The sequence below is a fragment of the Bubalus kerabau genome, chromosome 20 (assembly GCF_029407905.1).
Source record: "Bubalus kerabau isolate K-KA32 ecotype Philippines breed swamp buffalo chromosome 20, PCC_UOA_SB_1v2, whole genome shotgun sequence".
Classification (NCBI taxonomy): domain Eukaryota; kingdom Metazoa; phylum Chordata; class Mammalia; order Artiodactyla; family Bovidae; genus Bubalus; species Bubalus kerabau.
Window position 1 is genome coordinate 57135967 of NC_073643.1, and position 21735 is coordinate 57157701.

At 45.8% G+C, this 21735-nt stretch overlaps 1 protein-coding gene across 9 annotated transcripts in view; it reads left to right on the forward strand.

Annotated features, from left to right (window-relative positions):
- ATG7 (autophagy related 7) overlaps window positions 1-21735 on the forward strand; it is a 273321-nt gene that overhangs the window by 90045 nt on the left and 161541 nt on the right. For 4 of the 9 annotated variants that reach the window (XR_008705982.1, XR_008705983.1, XM_055557368.1 and 1 more), the window contains one exon: window positions 13479-13559. Coding sequence is in view for 7 of the 9 variants with exons in the window: in XM_055557368.1 (XP_055413343.1) it covers window positions 13479-13559 (81 nt within the window). In the remaining 2 variants the exon portion in view is untranslated. Of the gene's footprint in view, window positions 1-6900; window positions 7042-7543; window positions 8178-13478; window positions 13560-20643; window positions 20801-21735 lie in introns of those variants that run through there. The other 5 variants (XM_055557371.1, XM_055557369.1, XM_055557367.1 and 2 more) reach the window with 3 other exon arrangements.

The following is a 21735-nucleotide window of genomic DNA, read 5'->3' on the forward strand; positions in this document are numbered from 1 at the left end:
CATGCTTCTTCCAGTTATCATGGCCTCCATCCCACACAGAGACAAGCATCTCTTGACTCTGAACACCTCAGGAAACTTCTGTCTCATTTTGAACTTTCTGTAAACGATATGGTACACGCTCTTTGGAGTCTGGCTTCTTTTGTAGAGAGAACTTTACTCTATAGAGAGATTGATCACTGTCAATCTTAGCATACTGTCGTTCCCTCTGCTGCTCAATGAGTGGGATCTTTTATTTATTTAATTTTATTTTTTAAAGAAGGTTGTCTTTTTCCTGGCTCCTGGGGTCACGACTGAGTTCTGTGAGGTCAGACCCCTCCTATTCTGGTTCTTTGGTGGGAGGCGCAGTTCAGGAGTTATCAAATGTAGAAGCCACTCCTGACGTCGCCAGGCAGTTGGTGTGCAGACTGGTGAGACAGCTGTGATGGAAATTTGCAGCTGATGTAGCTCCTGGTCATCTAACTGGACATCCCTCAGAGAATGAAAGCGTCGTGGCGATTCGGTGGTCGTCTGAACAGCACGGTCCTGAGTCTAGCTGTCCTGCTCTCATCTGACTGTGGACGGGCTGTTCACCTTCTTAGTCTTTGTGCGAAGGTACTCTCGGTCCTCAGGCACTGCTCAATGAAGACCCTGGGGTATGCCCCTCCTAGGGGTTTGCTCTTGCCAACCCCATGGTTCTTTTGGGCTCTTGAGTTCTTTCTTTTAGCTAATTTCAGAAAACTAGGACAAAGCCCAAACTAGGGCAGGACCCAGGGAGGGACCAGCCTGGGAAATCTCCCCACCCAGACGAAAGCTGAGCTAGAGCTGTGGGCTCCAGCTGCACAGGCCTGTCTGTGCAGGCTGTTCCCCACAAATTCTCAGGCCGTTACCTTTTAATAAGGTGTCTGTATTTTTTTTTTTAATTTTTTAAAATTTATTTTATATTTGGCTGTGCTCAGCCGTCGTTGCTGCAAGGGCTGCTCTCTAGTTGCGGTACGTGGGCTTCTCGCTGCAGTGGCTTCTCTTGTTGCGAGCTTTAGGGCCTGTGGGCTCTGGAGCTGTGGCTCCCGGGCTCTAAAGCACAGACTAAGTATCTGTGGTGCTTAGGCCTAGTAGCCCCATGGCATGTGAGATCTTCCCAGACCAGCCATCGAACCCTCATCCCCTGAATTGGAAGGCAGATTCTTCACCACTGGGACCACCAGGGAAGTTCCAGCTTAGGTATAATTTTATCAGTTGAAGAAGGTCACTCATGCCCCACAAGTTTTGCTCACCTGATAAGGCTGTCCTGTGTGGGAGGCCCACATGGCAGGGAACCTGAAGGCTCGATGATGATACAGATCCAATTAGAATCCCAACTTTGCCTCTTCATTTCATTTTCATCAGCTCATTTGACAGAAGGGGTTTGAGGAAGTTCTTGCCACTTGTCAGTGTGACCTTGGGGATGTTACTGATCCTTTCTGAATTTCATATTTTTACTGGAAAAGGCATAATAATACACTGAGATTCATGTACAGGTTAAATTATAGTTTCTAAACACTAGCACACCCAAGAAGGGCATGGCAACCCTCTCCAGTACTCTTGCCTGGAGTATCCCCATGGACAGAGGAGCCTGGTGGGCTGTATAGTTCATGGGGTCGCAAAGAGTCAGGCATGCACATGTGAAGAATCTTAGTTCCCTGACCACAGATTGAATCCACTTTCCCCTACATTGCAAGGTGGATTCTTAACCACTGGACCACCAGGGAAGGCCCTTCTTCTTTCACTTTTCATTAAAATGGTAAAGTGGGAGCTTATCTACCCTCCTAAAAAGGAAGTTACAAGGAATCTTATAGAACTCCGGAAGCAGTGAGTGTGTAGGGAAGGGCTGGAGGGATTACTCCCATCCTGCACTGTTTTTCCAAGGACGACGCTGGCTCATTTCCAGCTTGCTGCTTCTGCTCCCCGGTGGCCTGTCTGAGAGTGAGCAGTGGCTCAGTGGTGGTAGTTGGAGTCATTGTCCGAAACAAAGACCTCTGTGGTGCACCTAGGGTTTCGAAATTGCTCAACTCTGTTTTGGCATTGAATTTGGTTAAGACTCGTTTGAACATCCAAGAGCCTCACGGAGTTTGGATTTAGTTCTTACTTACGCAAACTCCAAGCTCCAGAAGTACTGCCAGGCCGCTGGAAACCTGTGTGAGGTGAGAGCAGGAGGCCCCACTGTGGCTGCGGCTGTGCCTCTCAGCGCAGCTGTTTCTGTTTGTTTCTGGCCTTGGACCTTCACTTCCCATCCAGGCGAGGTGGGCTTGGGTTCCACGCTGCTTTTAACTCAGCTTAGGTGTAAATACCACCAGGGGTGGCCCAATGCAGGGGACCCGTTCCTATTCCTGATCTATTCATTTTATGGCCAATTGGGCATAAATGACCAAAGATAGTTAAATCCACTCAGACCCTGATAGCAGCCATCTTCATATGGAGTTTTTGGTTTTGGGAGGGTGTCTGTTTCTTTGTTTCTTAGTTCCTTTGGTCTTTTTTTTTCTTCCTTCTTTTCTTTCTACCTTCTCCTTGCTTTTCAGCTCTCCCCCTACACTTTGGAGAGAAAGAACAGAACTCAGATCCCTGGCTTTGCTACTTGGTGGTTGTGGAATCTTGGGCAAGCCAAGCTACTCACTTAGCCTCGATTTCTTTGTCTGAAATACGAGGGAGGTCACAGGATGGTAGTGAGACCACTGTGAGGGGAGTATGTGAAAACACTCCACAGAGCCAGCACATGGATGTTGTTATTTAGTCACTTAGTCATGTCTGACTCTTTGTGACCCCATGGACTGTGGCCCACCTGACTCCTCTGTCCATGGGATTTCCCAGGCAAGAATACTGGAGTGGGTTGCCAATTCCTTCTCCAGGGGATCTTCCCCACCCAGGGATCAAACTTGTGTCTCCTGCATTGGCAGGCGGATTCTTCACCGCTGAGCCCCCAGGGATGTCACAGGGATGGCGTGTGATAAATGTTGGTCCTCTGCTCCATCCCCCCACCACCATTTCCACGTGATGCCGGGACAGCCCTCCTAGGCTGGGAGGGAGCCGTCATTTCTGTGGAGGGATTGGGGGTAGCAGGGGAGGCAGGACCTCACAGGCCACGTACCCAGGGGCCGCAGAAAGCCCTTGAAAAGCCATAAGCTGAGCCGGGACGTGGTCAGGTTTCAGGTTTGGTTGCTGCACAGAGAAAGACCGGAGGAGGTGTTAGTGGATCTGGGTATAGAGTTGGAGCCCTTGAGCCTTTAAGTGGAAGACAAGCCTAATCCAGGGGCTCCCACATCTGGTACCAGACTCTCCTTGGGAGCCATGTCAGAATCCCCAGCCCCATTCCAGGTCCACTGCACGACAGCCTCCAGGGACCTTTGGCATTTTGAGAATGACGACTCGGCTTCAGTCTGTAAAAACGGCTTCTTGATGGCATCCTATGGGACAAAGTACATAGTCTGTCATGTTATAGGCCGAATCCTGGTCTTTGAACATATATTTTAAGTTTTGTACTCCCACGGACACTCGCTCTCCTTTGGAAAGGGGCCTTGACTTCTGGTCCCAGGCAGACTCCCGCCCACAGCCAGAGGGGCTAATTAGACATGCACAGGTGCGCCTAATGGGTGGGGCCGCCCCCCACTGTCCTGGGACCCACCCACCTGGGGTAGGAGGGAGGCCGTGGAGCTTCCACAGGCTCTGCTCTGCGGCTTTTTGCTTTGTACGTCATCTCGTGCACCTTTACTCCTCCTGAAGACGGGAGCGTAAGGCCCTGTTCAGTTCAGTCGCTCAGTCGTGTCTGACTCTTTGCGACCCCACAGACTGCAGCACACCAGGCCTCCCTGTCCATCACCAACTCCTGGAGCTTGCTCAAACTCACGTCCATTGAGTCGGTGAGGCCATCCAACCATCTCATCCTCTTTCGTCCCCCTCTCCTCCCACCTTCAGTCATTCTCAGCATCAGGGTCTTTTCAAATGAGTCAGTTCTTCGCATTAGGACCTGTTAGCCAAACCCAAATATGACCTAGCGCCTCATCTCACTGGTGTTTGACAAGAGGATTTCAACTCAAGCTGCTTCTGCCCTTTGTGGGGCCGGGGGTGACAGAGGGCACAGAGCCAGGAAGCTGCAGGTAATTGTCCTCCTAGAAGCCATCTTTCCGGGGTGGGGCTTTTAAATAATCAGGGGGTAGCAAAGAAACAGGCTTCCTTGAGAGCTCAGAGGGTCAAGAATCCACCCGCAATGCAGGAGACCTTCGATCCCTGGGTTGGGAAGATCCCCTGGAGGAGGGCATGGTAATGCCTGGAGAATCCCCAGGGACAGAGGAGCCTGGCAGCTTGTAGTCCATGGGGTCACAAAGAATCAGACATGACTGCACGACTAAGCACAGCACAGCAGAGACACATATTGTAAAGCTGTTTTTTTTCCATAAAACAGTGTTTTTTCCCTCTAGAAGGCTACACAGGAAACTAATGCTGAAGGTTTGTTGTGTTTTTTTGAGGCAGAGGGGTTGGGAGCACTACGGACTTTATGCTTTTCATTTGGTACCGTTCGGAACCTGTTAGTAAGGTTAACTTTTTTTTTTAACTGATCTTTTTTGAGGTACAATATATGTGTGGTCAAATGCACTCATCTACATCTGCAGCTTAATGAGTCTTGACGGGTGTGTGCTCTGTGGCCACCGCTGCCGCACACGAGACCTGGAGCACTTCCGTCACCCCCAAAGTTGACTTTGTGCCTTTTCCAGGGTAATATACCCATGGTCTGATTTTCATACGGACCATTTTAATATTTTCTTTGTTCTTTTCAGTATTAAAGGGGAAAAAATGTCATCAGTGTAAATTAAAAAAATAAAGCATGCAGGGATGCAGGCAAAGTAAAGGATACCTCTTATTAACCACAAAGCTAGGTAGAGGCAGGTGGAGTGGGGTGTGTGTGTGTGTGAAATTGGCAGTTTTCCCGCTCTCTGGGGAAGGGGAATAATGAGAAGCCAGTATTATTCAGGGGAGGCTGTTTAAAATGAAGTTAAGTATGTAAATACTATATTTAAAAAATAGGAAAATGGGTGTAAGTATGCTGTGGGAGTACCGATGATTTTTTGTTCGTGCTTTTGTTTTCTGTCATATGCTTGTTTTTATTATGGGTTGAATCGGATTTTTAAAAAATAGCTGTTTAACACATTCCCCTGTAAGGAAAGATTGACAGCAGATATTAGTAATCGGTTAAGAGTTTAGGGTAAGCAGTGTGCAGTCCCCGAAATGGAAGTCTGTGTCTTGAGCAGTGTCAGGAGGCCTTGTGTGGATGGAGAGATCACTTTGTCAAGCCTTGTCATTTAGGCATTAGTTTAGATGTGGCTTAAGTAGCTGGATGTGATGGGCTTGTACACAGAAAACGCGAAAAGAACTAGAGGCTTGCTGACAGATTCCCTAGGTCTTCTGACGTCTTACAGGTGATGGTGAGTGTATAGAGCAAACTTCTTATGCTTTTTTTTTATTTTATTTATTTAGCTGCCCGGGCTCTTCACTGCAATACATAGACTTAGTTGTCCCGCCCTGTGGCATGTGGGATATTGGTTCCTTGGCCAGGGCTCGTTAAACCCCTGTCCCCTGCATTGGAAGGCAGATTCTTAACAGCTGGACCATCAGGACATCCCCTTGTTACTTGTTTGGCTGTGAATTGGTGCCTGGCCTCTCTCAACAGGTGCAATATGTTTATTCAGGTTTTGCATCAGGTGCCTGGATTTTAGATTGCTCTGAGATTTCAATGCCTATCTATGGAAGGTGCTAAAATTTTAAGCGGCAACCTCTACTTCTTAAATTCTAAGCATTTCTTGTAAGATATTAGGGAATACAGAGCATACTGTGTGAGCTCAGTGCATTTGTAATACTGTGAATTTAAAGCATTGTTGATGGAGATGGGTTTCAAATTACTTGGAAAATGTGAATGATGGGAAGATGGGGTTTGTTGTTTTTTTTTTTTTTTTTGGTTCATTTTGGATGAAAGTGAAAAGTCACTCAGATGTGTCCAACTCTTTGTGACCCCATGGACTGTAGCTCACCAGGATCCTTTTTCCATGGAATTCTGCAGGCCAGAATACTGGAGTGAGTAGCCGATCCCTTTTCCAGGGGATCCTCCCACCCAGGGATCGAACCCAGGTGTCCTGCATTGCAGGCAGATTGTTTACCATCTGAGCCACCAGGGAAGCCCAATAATACTAGAGTGGGTAGCCTATCCCTTCTCCAGCGGATCTTCCCAACCCAGGAATTAAACTGGGTCTCCTGCATCGCGGGCGGACTCTTTACCAGCCGAGCCGCCAGGGCTGTAGTTTTCTCTGGATATTTCAGACATGAATAACTCTTTTGGATGTGTGTGTTTCCTCATTCTTTCATTTCATAATTAATAATCTGTATATATTATGTGCACATCACTGTGCTATGGACAAATGCAAATAGTTTGACCTCTGTCTTGCCCTGTAAAAGCAAGTGAGGTAAAGAATACAATTTTAAGTAAGTATACTACACAAGCTGATTCTAAAATTCATATGGCAAGGCACAGGACCCAGAATAGTGAAAGTCACCTTGAAGATGAACAAAGCTGAAAGACTCACACTTGCCGCTTTCAAAACTTACTACAAAGCTACTGTAATCAAGACAGAATAGGGACTTCCCTGGTGGTCCAGTGGTTAAGACTTTGCTTTCCAAAGCAGGGAGTGTGGGTTTGATCCCTGGTCAGGGTTTCCACATGCCTCCTGGCCAAAAAAAAAAAATCAAAATATAAAACAGAAACATTATTGTAACAATTCAATCAAGACATTTAAAACGGTCCACATTTTTAAAAAGTGTAGCACTTTCACAAGGATAGATATATAGATTAACAAAATGGAAATGAGAGCTCAGAAATGAATCCGTTTACCTTATGGTCATTTCTAGAGTTCATTGTGGGGAAGAAGAGTCCAACAAAATATTGGAACAACTGGATTTCCACGTGCGAAGCATGAACTTGGACCCTTAACGCACACCACATGCAAAAATCACCTCAGAGTCACCTCACAGTGGATCATAGACCTAAATGTAAGGGCTAAAACTATCAAACTAGAAGAAAACACAGTCAGTCTTCATGACATTGAGAAGTGATTCGTTATATATGATTTTATCAGAATAAACCTATTTTCTCCACAGAATGGGATTATCTGTAATCCCATCTGCAGAATTATATATCTAAGAAACTTAAATCCAGCCTATATAAAGAACTCTAAACAGGTCAACAATAAAAAGAAAAATAACCCAATTTAAAATGTGGCCAGGACTTTCCAGCAGTTCAGTGGTTAAGAATCTGCCTTGCAATGCAGGAGTCTCGGCTTCTGTCCAGGACTGGGGAGCTGGGGTCCGCATACGGCAGAGCATCTGAAACCGTGTGCCTCAGTCCTGAGCCCGTGCTGCACCACTAGAGAGTGCACGTGCCACAACTGAAGCCCCCACGCCCCAGTGCAGTGAAGATCGCACATGCAGCAGCTAAGACCCAACGCAGCCAAAAAAGGGAGTATTTAAATTTTCTTTTTTTTTTTGCCAACAGGAATTCCCTGGAGGTCCAATGGTTAAGATTTCGCCTTCCAATGTGTGTGTGTGGAGGGGGTGGTGAGGGTTGATCCCTGGTCAGGGAGCTAAGACCTCACAGTTCCTTGCAGTGAAAAGACCCAAAACATAAAGCAGAATTAATGTTGTAGCAAATTCAACAAAGACTTTAAAAATGGTCCACATCAAAGAAATTCTAATAAAATTTGGCTAAGAATTTGAATCGATATTTCTCCAAAGAAAGATAATATAAATGGTCAAGAAGCACATGAAACGAATGCTCAATACTACTAGTTATTAGATACAAATCAAAAGCACAGTGAGATACCACTTCACATTCATGAGAATAATGGCTATTCTCAAAAGACAAAGGTGGAAAAATAACCCTGTTGCAGAAAAGAAATATGGTGCAGTCACTTGGGTCCTGAAACTGTTAAATGTGTATTTTACTTACCTTGTGATTCATTGATTCCACTCGTTTATACCCAGCAGAAATGTTCTTCAGCTTATGAAAGGACAGACAAAATATGGTGTATCCATGTAACTGAATAGTATTTAGCAATGGGAATGACGTACAGACACACGACACAATATGCCAAGTGAAGCCAATCATGTATGATTCCATTTATAGTCAATAGGCAAATTAGCCAAATCAGTAGAAATAGAAAGTAGATTTCTGTTTTCTAGAAATAGAAAATAGACTGAACAACAAAGGCCAGCAATGGCAGATTGGGGGGAAAGTTGGGTTTGAGCTTAGTAGCTGTATATACAAAGCCTGTGAAAAGATTGAATGCAAGACATAATCAGAAAGGCAGGATGGGCCTGGGCCACCAGGGAAGCCCAGAAAGTAGATTAGTTGTTGCCAGCACCTGGGAAAAGTGGAGAATGGGGGCTAATTTCTTATGGGTTCCAAGTTTCTTTTGAGGGTGATGAAAATGTTCTGAAGTTGGATATTGCTGATGGTTACGAAATTCGATGAATATTCTAAAAGCCACTGAATCGTATACTCTAAAAAGATGAAGTTTATGGTACATGAATGTTAATCTCAATACCCATGTTATTTTTTTAAAGAAATAACTATTGCACAAGGTATTTTGGTGATAAATACCCAAAAGAATTTCATGTAATGAAAGCATGATCCCTAAGTCAAGTGGTGGGTTCAGTTCAGTTGCTCAGTTGTGTCTGACTCTTTGCAACCCCACGGACAACAGCACGACAGGCCTCCCTGTCACCAACTCCTGGAGTTTATGCAAGCTCATCTCCATTGAGTCGGTGATGCCATCCAACCATCTCATTCTCTGTCATCCCCTTCTCCCCCTCCTGCCTTCAGCCTTTCCTAGCATCAGGGTCTTTTCAAATGAGTCAGCTCTTCGAATCAGGTGGCCAAAGTATTGGAGTTTCAGCTTCAACGTCAGTCCTTGCAATGAACACTGAGGACTGATCTCCTCTAGGATGGACTGGTTGGGTCTCCTTGCAGTCCAAGGGACTCTCAAGAGTCTTCTCCAACACCACAGTTCAAAAGCATCAATTCTTCGGCGCTCAGCTTTCTTTATAGTCCAACTCGCACATCCATACATGACCACTGGAAAAACCATAGCCTCGATGAGACGGACCTTTGTTGGCAAAGTAGTGTCTCTGCTTTTTAGGATTTATGAAAGGGATGTGTTTGAGCTTGAGTGGCTTTTAAGGAAGCTAGAGATTTGGATATATAGCTGCTTGCAAAAGGGAGAGCTTGTGAGTCACAGTTTGGCATGAGGTAAGGCCAGCAATCAATCCTAAAGGAAATCAATCCTGAATATATCCGTTGGAGGGACTGATGCTGAGGCTGAAGCTCCAATGCTTTGGCTACCTGATGTGAAGAGACGACTCATTGGAAAAAGACCCTGATGCTGGGAAAGATTGAAGGCAGGAGGAGAAGGGGACAGCAAAGGATGAGATGGTTGCATGGCATCACTGACTCAAGGGACATGAGTTTGAGCAAGCTCCCGGAGATAATGAAGGACAGGGAAGCCTGGCGTGCTGCAGTCCACGGGGTTGTAAAGAGTTGAACATGACTGAGTGAACGAACAACAAAGGCCAGCAATGGCAGATAGTCTGGGGGGAGTTGGCTTTGAGCTTAGTAGCTATATATATGAAGCCTGTGAAAAGATTGAATGCAAGGCATAATCAGAAAGGCAGGATGGGCCCAGATAGGGGGCCCGTAAGTGCCAGCATGAGAAATTCTCTGCTGTATTTGGTCACCCTAGGCCTGATGGGGCTTCCCTGGTGGCTTAGATGGTAAAGTGTCTGCCTGCAACGTGGAAGACCGGGGTTCAATCCCTGGGTCGGGAAGATTCCCTGGAGAAGGAAATGGCAACCCACTCCAGTACTCTTGCCTGGAAAATCCTATGGACGGAGGAGCTTGGTAGGCTACAGTCCGTGGGGTTGCAAAGAGTTGGACATGACTGAGCGACTTCACAGGAAGCTGATGGGGCTTCCCAGGTAGCGCCAGTGGTAAGGAATCCACCTGCCAATGTAGGAAATGGAAGAGAAGTGGGTTTGAACCCTGGGTCTGGAAAATCCCTTGAAGAAGGAAATGGCAACCCACTCCAGTATTCTTGCCTGGGAAATCCCATGGACAGAGGAGCCTGGCGGGCTACAGTCCATGGGGTCACAGAAGAGTGGGACACAACTGAGCAACTGAGCACGCACAGGAAGCGGAGAGAAAGTGGCACACCTCAGAGCTGAGTCTTAGAAGACTCAGGCCACCCCAGAGTGTTGGGAGCTCACGCTCCTGTTGAGGGCCCTGTTAGGAGTCTATCACAGCCGGTGTGAGAAGAGGCTTTCGTCTCTTACATTTCCTAAAACTGCAATTAGTTTGGAGTTCTGAGCTTTCTGATACCAGCATAGGCAATTTGCAAGGCCTCACACACAGATATTGTTCTGCTTCGTTTCCTGGGAAAGTGAGTCACAGCTCCCTGGTAGAGAGCTGTCTGGGTGCTAAACAATGGTGTGGGGACCCCTGCGCAGGCGCTCCGTTCACCATGGCTCCTTTCTGTCGCTGGCCATCTATGCTTTTTGTTGACATTTTCTCTCTCCTTCCTTCCTCTCCTTTTTTCTCCCTTTCTGCTCCTAATTGGTTCTACTCTCTCCCTTCCCATGGCCTTTATCTCCACACCTCCAGTCGTCTCACAAATTACCACTATTCCTTTGCACAACATGAAGTCTGATCTTAGCTATATGAAAGAAAAGACAGGAAACCTTTTCATGAAGCGTATATGGAACCATTGACATATAGGCCATGGCAGTGAATATTTTCATGGAAAATAGGCTACATACGATGAATGTTTTTCTAGGTAAATTTAATGTGAAAGCCAGTGAGATATGAGGAGACTCGCTCTGAGAATTTTTTTCAGTCCTGTCACTTCAAGATCTCACGAGGACGTCCACATGTCCGTTTGCGGTCTGCGGTAAAGTCTTTGCTGCTGGTTTGCCGTCTCCGGTTTTGGTTAAGCCGAGAGCAGACTCAGGGCCCTGTTTGGGCCTCAAGTAACTGGCCTAGGAAATGGTCACCACCTTCCCAAGACACAGGAAACTCACGACTGTCCCATTTTCAAAGGTTCACCGCGAGGCCAACTACTTATCCCAGCTGTCGAATTTATCATTTCTACCAACCACGCTTTCGATCTTGCTTTACACTGAGATCTCATCACATATATATGACGACATTTAAAAGATTGCTGTGGGCATTTCCTTTAAGGTGAGATTTTCCCTTGATAAGTGCAAATGCAGCTAGACTGGTGGTTGCAGTGGAGTTAATCCACGCTGTGAAGGAGGTCTGTCTCCATAAAAAGTTGGCCAGGTTTTGTTGGGGTTTTTTTGGGGGGGGGGGCGGATAGCAGAGAATTGCTAGGGCGGCTCAAGGCAGCAAGAACTAGGGGTGGGATGGCGGGGGCGTTGGTGGTTGCGCTGTGCTCCAGTGAGGCTGTCAGATGTGTGGTGAGCCCTCATATGGAAGATGCAAGCTGTGCCGTCCTGAGAGGGAGGGACGGGGGAGCCCAGGCAGGTTTGGAGTTGGGGACCCACTTCTGAATCTTAGCGCAGTCACTCTGCTTGCCTGAGCCAACATTGTTCACCCTCCTCAGCCAGAGTTGAATCAACGGGACAGTCATCAAGATCAAATAAATTAACTGGGAACAAGATTCGTGTTGTTTGGCTTCTTATAAATGTTGAGTCCTCTGGAGTCTTGAGAGATTTCATCAGATGTATTTTTAATAATATGATAAATATAAAGGACAGGGAAGCCTGGTGTGCTGCAGTCCATGGGGTTGCAAAGAGACTGACGTGACTGAGCAACTGAACAGCGATAACAAATGATAAAGTTTAAACTCTTCTTTTGGTATAAGTGTAGTTCTGGAGGTATAATATCTGAATAAATTACCTGAATCATAGTTTGTGAAACCTGACTATATCTTATTGTTGTATAGTCACTAAGTCGTGTCCCACTCTTTTCGACCCCATCGGCTGCAGCCTAGCTCCTCTGTCTTCCACTGTCTCCCGGAGTTTGCCCAAATTCAAGTCCACTGAGCCAGTGATGCTATCTAACCATCTTATCCTCTGCCACCCCTTTCTCCTTTTGCCTTCAGTCTTTCCCAGCTTCAGGGTCTTTTCCAATGAGTTGGCACTTCGCATCGGGTGGCCAAAGTATTGGAGCTTCAGCATCAGTCCTTCCAGTGAAGAGTCAGGGTTGATTTCGTTTAGAATTGACTGGTTTGATCTCCTTGCAGCTCGTTTGACCTGGTTTGATCAAACTGGTTTGCTCTCCAGCACCTAAATTCGAAAGCATCAATTCTACAGTGCTCAGCTTTCTTTCTGGTCCAGCTCTCACATCTGTACATGACTTCTGGAAAAACCGTAGCTTTGACTTTACAGTAGACCTTTGTCAGCAAAGTGATGTCTCTGCTTTTCAATACACTGTCTAGGTTTATATTGCTTTTCTTTCCAAGGAGAAAGCATCTTTTAATTTCATGGCTGCAGTCACCATCCACAGTGATTTTGGAACCCGAGATCTGTCACTTCCCCCTCTATTTGCTATCTAGTGATTATAGCTGAAAGTGAAAATCTATCACTAAGTTGTGTCCGACTCTTTGTGACGCCATGTACTGTGTAGCCCTCAGGCTCCTCTGTCCATGGGATTTCCCAGGCTTAGTTCAGTCGCTTAGTTGTGTCCGACTCATTGTGACCCCATGGACTGCAGCATGCCAGGCTTCCCTGTCTGTCACCAACTCCTGGAGCTTGCTCAGACTCATGTCCATTGAGTCAGTGATGCCATCCAACCATCTCATCCTCTGTCCCAGGCTGATACCCTGTAAGTGGAAATCAGATGTAGTTCAGAATTTTATCCTCAGGGTGGCGCTGTTTTCCCATACTTTTAGTAATGTTTGCATTTTATTTCTGTGGGTTCCAAGTCAGGCAAGTAACTCAATAAACATTTAGGACCATTTCTACCTTCTGTTGTTCACAGACCTTCTTACCTTGTGAGGCCCCATCCAATGCCATATCCTAAAAGTGCACATTTATCCTACATTCACTGTAACATATGTGAGAACTGCCATAATAAACTAGTTGGCTGATTATATATTTGAAGACATTTATTAACACAATAGATTTTTCAGCTTGCTTTTTATGTTTTGGAGTCAGTTTGTATTTAGGTCTCGGATATGTGCAAAGCTTGTGCCAGTTCTTAATGGAATAAAGGACCTAATATAGTTCTTCAAAACTGATTTATTTAGCACAGATACTAAAGTACATTGAGCTCCATTTTCGTTAGTAACCTGTTCATAACCTGTGTGAAGAGCACAGATTAATTGTTCCCCACTTCTTGCCAGAAACTACACATGTCCTTCACAGCTGTGTCGTTTGGGGCTTGACGTGAATTTTTGTTTGTTTGTTTCTAGATACGAGGATTTCTGTCACGGTTTGATAACGTCCTTCCTGTCAGCCTGGCCTTTGACAAATGCACGGCTTGTTCTTCCAAAGTAAGTCATTCTGCATTGGCGGGACTTGTTTTTTAATATGAGCCCGGTCAGCCTTCCTAGCCAGAGGCCCCGAAACCAGCCGAGGGCTTTTCGTTGGGGAGGGCGAGGGTCTGGAAAAAAAAAAACCAAACCAGAAGGGGTTATGGTTTCATTTATCTGTGTTCATTCTCACAGGGAAACCAGCCTGAGAAAGTTTGGTTTGTAGTATAGTGAGAGAGACTGAATTAGATCATTTCAGCTCTGTGTCAGTCCTTGCAGCAAGCAGGCTGATTTGGGCTCGAATTTGAACTTTTCTCGTTTTTGTTCCTCCCCCGAGGGCTCCTAGCTCGCACAGACCATCACAGAGCAGTCTTTTAAGTGTTGCTCAGAGGATGAGGGAGACCAGGCGGTCCTGATGGTGTGTCTTTTGGAGTTCCACATAATGACAAAGAAAAAGTAAACAGAGATTAGGGGACTGGACGGGGAGCCAATAAAAGGGCCCATTCAGCTTTGATCTTTCCAGAGGCTCTAAAAACACAGCTCATGTGTCCCCCATTGTAACGGGAACCGGCCGATGTATCTCAAACCTACCGTGATGGCATCTCATTTGTCTTTAATAGGCCTTGAGATAGTCTGAGTTATTTTTACACATACACTGTGTGTTCTAGCTGACTTCCTTTTGGAAAGCTCTCTAAGCCTTCTAACGCCCAGTGATTTGACCTGGCTTTTAAAACTCAAGATTCTTGGTAAGACTTCCATGTTCAAGTGTTAGGCATTGGGGTCATTAATCCCAGACTCCAGCCTCTCAGTTATAATTTGGGACTTCTTTGCTGTGTAGCCTACATCAGTCTGAACAGGACTGAATTCTGAGTAAAGTCTCTGTACTCTGAGATGACAAGCTGTCTTTGAAAATTTTACTTAGGTCTCATCTTAGGAGAAGCACCATCTTGACCGGTTTCTCTAAAAAGTTAACTCAGATTTGACCAACAGTGTTGATAAATTTGATTATTTTTAGATGCTCAAAAACTTCGAGTAATTTTTTCTTTCTTTCTTCTTCAAAAGTAGACTGAGCTCTGGTTTTATCACTCTGCATCCCAAGTGTCCATGTTGAGAGTTAAACGTTACCATTTGTAGGTGGTTATCCACGAGCTCATACTTTCCGTGGGTTCTCTAGGGCGTCTGATACCTCTGTGCCTGAGCCAAGGCCTCAAGGATGTCTGCCTGCGTGCACTTTCGTCCTCAGAAATGCAGGTTTTAGGATTATGTGCTCTTCAGCACAGTACCTTTTTTTTTTTTTTTCCCTTTGAGTGTCTGAGCTAATTGGTCTCAAAATAACTTGGCAGTATTCATTTTCATACTGAAATTGTTTGACACAAGTGTCAGAGACTTCTCTGTGGCTTTATCTAGGTCTAGTTAGTCAAATGAGGTGAAGATAATTAGGTTCTCTAAGTGAAATGCAAGCACTCATTTTTTTTTTTCTCCTTGTTCTATTTCTAATTAAATTAGCCCCAGAGATACTGTTTATAAAAGGATCACAAGCATATCCACTAGCTGCGGTCCCTCATATTCTTTGAAAGTGCATAGCTTTGCATTTTTCTTTCACGCTTATTCTGAGCCTTGAATTAAGTGTAGATAGTATTTTTTTGTTAGCAAAGTATTTCCTCTTAGTGGTCATTCTGAGAGTCCTGCTTTACATAAACACGCTGGACGACTGAATACAAACTGCCTTGGGTTTTAACAGCTGTGCTGTTCCCGGAGCGATCACTTTTCATGTGGTCCGGGTATCACATTTCTTTTCTGCTGAAAAGGTTGCTTCATGGCTGCATGTATTTCCTTACAGTAGAATCCCAGCATTTACTTACTTGGCTACCTTACTCATTTGCTTAGGAGAATGTCATTCTCTATTATCTGCAGACCCAGCATTAATACTTTGAAATGACAGATGCAGTTACATTTTCATCTCTGTGTGTATGAATTTTTCTTAATGCATATTAGCATGATTTTTTTTTTTATACTGAGTCATATCATAGTTGTTTTTGTTTCAAACATTCTTTGGGGCTAAAAATGACTTTTAAAAATTTCTCCTTTGACATCCATGAAGTAATTTTTTCCTTTGGTACTTTTCAGTATTTTTGCTTCCCCCCTCCTCCCCACCCCCCATAGGACTAAGGCCATACTTGTGTCTTGATATTACTTCCATGAAGTACTATTATGATTTTAAAAAGCAAAGTACTAAATAGAATGGGCTTCCCAGGTGGCGCAGTGGTAAAGAATCTGCCTGCCAACACATGACATGTGGGTTTGATCCCTGGATCGGGAAGAATGGCAACCTGCTCCAGGGTTCTTGCCTGGAAAATTCCATGGACCGAGGAGCCTGGTCCAGGGCTGCAGTCCATGGGGTTGCAAAGAGTCAGACACGACTGAGCGCGCGCGCACACACACACACACAAGGCCATTCTTGTGTCTTGATTTAACCATAAAAACAGACAGATTGGAGAGGTAGAATAAACTGTGCTGAGTAATAATGCCTTCATTACCTTATTTATGTAAATAAAACATAGGCTTTTTATAAGGCCTGAGCTGGGGAAGAGTACAGTTCCCTACTTAGGTGTCAGGGAAGCCAGATCATCTACACTCACATTGTTCCTTACCCTAGTTGATTTCAGCTTGGCGTGCAGCCAGGTGAATTATTCCATCTTCCAGAAAAAATATTGGAGGATCTGAAGGGAGGAGGGCAGTGAGGAGTCGCTTTCATTCTGATTTCTGTGCATTGCCTTGTAAGACTTTCTAAAATGATAGATAGTATCTGTCACTGGAATTTAAAAAACCCTATTTCAAGGTTTGTGTCTTTCTTTTCTTTCTTTTTTTAAGGTTTTCAGAGCCAAATAGTTTTGTGGAATTGCTACCAGAGGGAAAAGTATAATTTTGAAACCAATATTCTTGAAAGGATTTCTCATCATACTTTGAATTAATCTGTTGTCTTTAGATTTTTCACCTAGATAATTTGGGGGAAGTTAGGGTATTTGGAGGGGTACCTTTCTGCTTTGATATGATTTTTAACTTGCAGTCAAGCTGTGGGAATAGTACAAGGAACTGCTTTACCCAGATCTCCCCGTTGTTTATATTTTTCTGCATTTGTGTATATGTGATCTTCTCCCTCCCTCCCTCTCCTCTTTTTCTTTCTTTCTTTTTTGTTTTTTTACCATGCTGGGTCTTCGTTGCTGTGCTCCGGCTTTCTCTAGTTGCAGCGAGCAGGGACTACTCTTCAACGCAGGGCTTCTCATTGTGGTGGCTTCCCTGGTTGCAGAGCTTGGGCTCCAGGGTGCGTGGGCTCAGCAGTTGTGGCTCATGGGGTTAGTTGACCTGTGACATGTGGGATCTTAGTGCCCGGATCAGGGATTGAGCCTGTGTCCCCTGCATCGGCAGGTGGATTCTTAACCACTGGACCACCAGGGAAATCTTCCTCCTCTTTTTCTTGAAACTCTGGGAATGAGTTGGAGACATTGTGATTGTTTACAGCTAAATACATCAGTGTATGTTTCCTCAGAAAAAGATTCCTGTCTTACCTAAGCAGAATGCACTGATCAAATGCAGGCTGGTAAATGTTTGCATAATACTGTTACCTGACGCACAGCCTGCGTTTCAGGGGTTGTTATTTGTACCAGTAGTGTCCTTCATCAGCATTTTCTCCAGACCAGAATCCGAGTCAGGAGGATCAGGCGTTTAGTTGTCATGTCTGTCTGGCTTCCCTCAGTCTGGAAAAGTTCCTTAGCTTTTCTTCATCTTTCCTTAACTTGAACACTTTGACATTGTGCCAGTTATCTTGTAGAATTTCCCTCTATTTGGATCTGTCTGCTGTTTCCTTATGACTAGATTCAAGTTATGAATTTTTGGCAGAGAGAGAAGAAAATTCAAGTTATGAATTTTTGACATGGTGTGTCCTCATGTCAGGAGGCACATGATGAAGTTACCCCCCTTTGGTAGTGAGAATGTCCCCCTTTCTGTGTTAGTAACTACCTTCCCCCACGGTAAGAAACCTGGCTCCCATTACACTGGCTGATTCACTGAACTACACAGAAAGTAGTTCCAAAATTGCTAGTCCATCCCATTGCAGATAGTAAGCCTACCACCTGGAATTTGATCATTGTGCACGGTTCTTATTTTCTAGGTATAGTTTGCATAGATCAAAATGCAGAAATCTCAAGAGACTTAATTCTATACTTTGGGCAAACACATACACCCATGTAACGTACATTTCAGTCAAGGCACAGAGTGTATCCCTTACCCCGGAAAGTTTCCTTGTGCCCCTTCAGAGACAGTCTTGGGGGAGGGGAGCAATATGCTGAGTATTGTGACCATTCTCTTTCCCAAGGATTAAAACTAGGTCCCCTCTGGTGCTGATGGAACCGTAGCCTTGTTTCTGGGACCCAGCAGTTGACTGGAACCTTCCTTCGGACCTTCCAAGTCAGGAACAGGGCCATGCCTGAGGAGACTGCAGGCAGGGAACTCTTGCCGTGGTTGCACGATTCCGTCACTCCGCACCTTGGCAATGTTGCAGGGACAGCCTGTTATGAGGAAGCAGGCCCCAAACTCAGCTCTCATACCATCTGGGACTGCCTAGTGCCCAGATGTAGCAAGATGTGCCCAGAAACCTGATCTTCAGATTTTAATTAGCCATTAGCAACCCTAATACTATACTCATTCTGGTGTTTTCAGTATGATGGGCTCTTCTGTTGATGGGCTATGAGTAAACTTCCCAAAGTGACTGTTATTAGCTTTGTATGTGCACCTGTATGTGTGCGTCTTGAGGACAAAGGCTGGTCGAAGAAGAGTGAATGTCAGCTCTGGCATCATCATACGGTCAACTGTGCTTTCATTGCCTTCGGCAGAGCCCGGCTGTCATTTTTCTTTTGATATTGTATAATCCTACCTTTCTTCTCTCACTTCTTTTTTCTTTGTTAATTGAAGAAGTATGAAACGTCAACATCAAACTCAAGTATTTAAAAATCTTTTAAGAAAAACCTCTACCCCAGAGCAACCTGTTTCCTAAAAGTTCTGCTAATGCGCTGTTGGGACAAAAAGACAAAGGCTAGGTTTGGAAGGAGAAATGGGACTCTCACTGTCTGTCAGCAGATGTTCGTTTACTCAGCGGACATGTGAGTCCCTGCTGTGTGCCAGAGATGCAGAGATGATTAAAACAGCCACTGCCTTCAGAGAACACTAACAAGAGAGCAGTTTAGTCACTAAGTTGCATCCGATTCTTGTGACTCCATGGACTGTAGCCCACCAGGCTCCTCTGTCCATGGGATTCTCCAAGCAAGAATACTGGAGAGGGTTGCCATTTCCTTCTCCAGGGGAATCTTCCTAACCCAGGGGTCGAACTCAGGTCTCCTGCGTTGCAGGCATATTCTTTACTGACTGAGCCAAGAGTGAGGGAGACCTATAAACCAATACTAATCTCCCTAACACTGTGATGTGCTCCAGAGTCAAGGCATAGCCTCTTGTTTTCGTGTTTTGCCATGCCGTGCAAGTTGCAGGATATCCTCTAGTGGGGGTGTCCTGGTACCATTTAGCTTTGTAAATGGGGAAGACCCGGGAAGGCCTCTCAGCAGCTTCTAAGCTGACGTTAAAGGATAAGGAGGAATGTGTAGAGATCCATGGGAGAGAGGACACGGGGGAGATATTCCAGGCCCGGGGAATCATACAGGCAACAGCCGGGGCAAGAGAACATAACACGTTTCTGAAGGCGTTCTGGGGAGTGGCACACCTCATTCCCTCATTCCCCTTGTCTTGGTGAGTTGTTTCCATCTCGGTGGTTCCTGGGTGGAATCTGGCTGTATTTCCTCTGGCCCTTGAGGCTCTTTCTCACCTAGCACTGGGCTTAGGGGGTTTCCTAGCCTGAGGAGTCCAGCCGCTGCAGCCCCGGCATGGGGGTAGGGGCCCAGGAAGACAGGCGGGGGTTTTCATGGTGCTCCCCACTCTGCCCGCTTCCCTTTCTTCGGTTACATGAGTCAGTCGGATGAGATAAGCTCTGGCTTCCTGTTGACCCTCGACGTTGCTAGCTTTTACATTTCCTTTCCCTGCTTTTTTCTTTAGTCCCCAAGCAATGTGTTTTCATTGCAGAAAAATCAACAAGTATATTTAAGGATAAAGAAGTAATTCACTATATCCTAGCCATACAGATCATTGTCAGGTGTTGATGTCTGCCCTTCTGGACTTAAAAATCACCTATATTTTAGACTGAAGTGAAAGTGTTAGTTGCTCAATCGTGTCCAACTCTTTGCAACCCTGAGAACTGTAGCCCACCAGGCTCCTCAGTCCATGAGATTTCCCAGGCAAGAATATCGAAGTGGGTAGTCATTCCCTTCTCCAGGAGATCTTCGCAACCCAGGGATGGAAGCCAGGTCTTCTGCATTGCCGGCAGATTCTTGAACGGTCTGAGCCATCAGGAAAGCCTGTGTTTTATGGGTATGCGCAGGCAATTTTTCTCTCTGAGCACTGCTGTTATGAGCCTGATATCAGCTTTCGAGAGAGGAGTTTGTGCTGCTGCACCAAGCACACTCTCGGCCTCTCTGATCTGATACAGGGTTTTAAATCTTAACCACTTACAAGAACTGGCAGGAGCCCAATCGGAAGAGCTCTCCACAACGCAGGCCAGGAATTTTTGCATGCAGCCTCTCAGTGGCAACTACTACTCACAACTGGGCTGCAGCCAGGTTTTCCTTCCTCCTTTCCAAAAGGGACATAAATCTCTGATTTGGAAAATGATGAGTAACCCCCAGGTTCCCTTTTTCTATCTCATTTACCCAGCGAGGCCCCGAGTCTTCTGTTTTAATGTGTGATAGATTCCATATGTATGGCCGCGTTGTGTAAAACTGTATCCCACATCTTGTCCTTAGCAACTAGGGTTTCCCCAACCCCCCAGAACTGCTCAGATCCCAAAAGGAGGCGAAACATCCAGCCCGAGCCAGTATGGAGTGTTTTAGCTGCAGGCCTCTAACCTCAGAGCTCTTGGCTCTTCACCTCCTTGAAAAGCCTTGGACGGTTCTCCCTTTGCTTCAATTTCCTCATCCATAGAGCGGGGAAAATATTTTCTGTCTCCCAGGGAAATCGCAATGGCTGACGTGTATCCAGTTCCCTGTGACCAAGTAGCAAGGCCTCTGCCCGCTCCTGGGACTGATGTCGACATCAGAAACAAGAGGAAAACACAGACCGCTGTGATTGCGCTAGGTCTCCCCGGGTTGTGGCTCCCCTCCTGGGCTAGCTGTTGCCCAGCAGGTACAGTGAAAGCCCTGGTTGAAAGTGCAGGCTGCCTTGGCTTTGAGAGGCCGCAGAAACCTTCCATCGTGGTCCCTGACGACTGTTGATGCCAAAACCTCCCCTGTGATTCCAGAGAACTCAGCCTTGCTGGTTACATCTAACCCGTGGTCTTCTGAGACCACCCAATCAGTGCTTACTGCTTTCCCTGTCACTTAAGGTCAAAGACCCGCCTTGCCTGTCCAAACACTTTTTTTTTTTTTCCTCACAGTATTTCTTTTAACAACCAGACCAGAAAACTTAGGGCTGTGTTCTCCTTAGAAGGTTCCAGGGGCTGCCTAGCTCAAGTGTAGTTTTCATGTTACTGAAAATCTGGGTTCCTTTCAGTCTGGAATTAATCTCATTTGCTTTTAGCCTTTCTGCCTTCCCCAGCTATTGATACGTGGTTCTGGGCCTCCTTCAGACTGATGAAGGCAGTATAAACCCTGCTCCCGTGAGACATGGAAGCCACACACAATTTGGTAGACGATTTCATTGGCTTTGTGAAGTCCCTCAAGTATGCCTGTGGATCCTCGGAAGGCATCCCTGCTCTGAGGTTTCTTTGGGTTTTGGGGGTGGGCAGGGGGTTGGGATGACATTCCCATTCTCCTGACGAGACACTGCAGGGTGTGGGTGTTGCCAGCCCCAGCCCCACCATGAGCTCTCTGTGCGGCTTGGGAAAGTAGCCCCCTCTCTCTGGGGAGTCCTTTCCCTCAGCTGTAGTAAAGGGAGACGCCTGGGCTGCTCTACCACTGAGTTTTGTTCCACGGCTTGGAGATTGTGGCCTCACTTGGTCAGCTACTTTCTTTAGGCTGAGCTACATCCAGGTGGGGGAGGGAGGAGACCCTGACCCTGCTCGGTTCTAGGAGTTCGTTGCCACTACTCCAGTGGCCCATGGGTT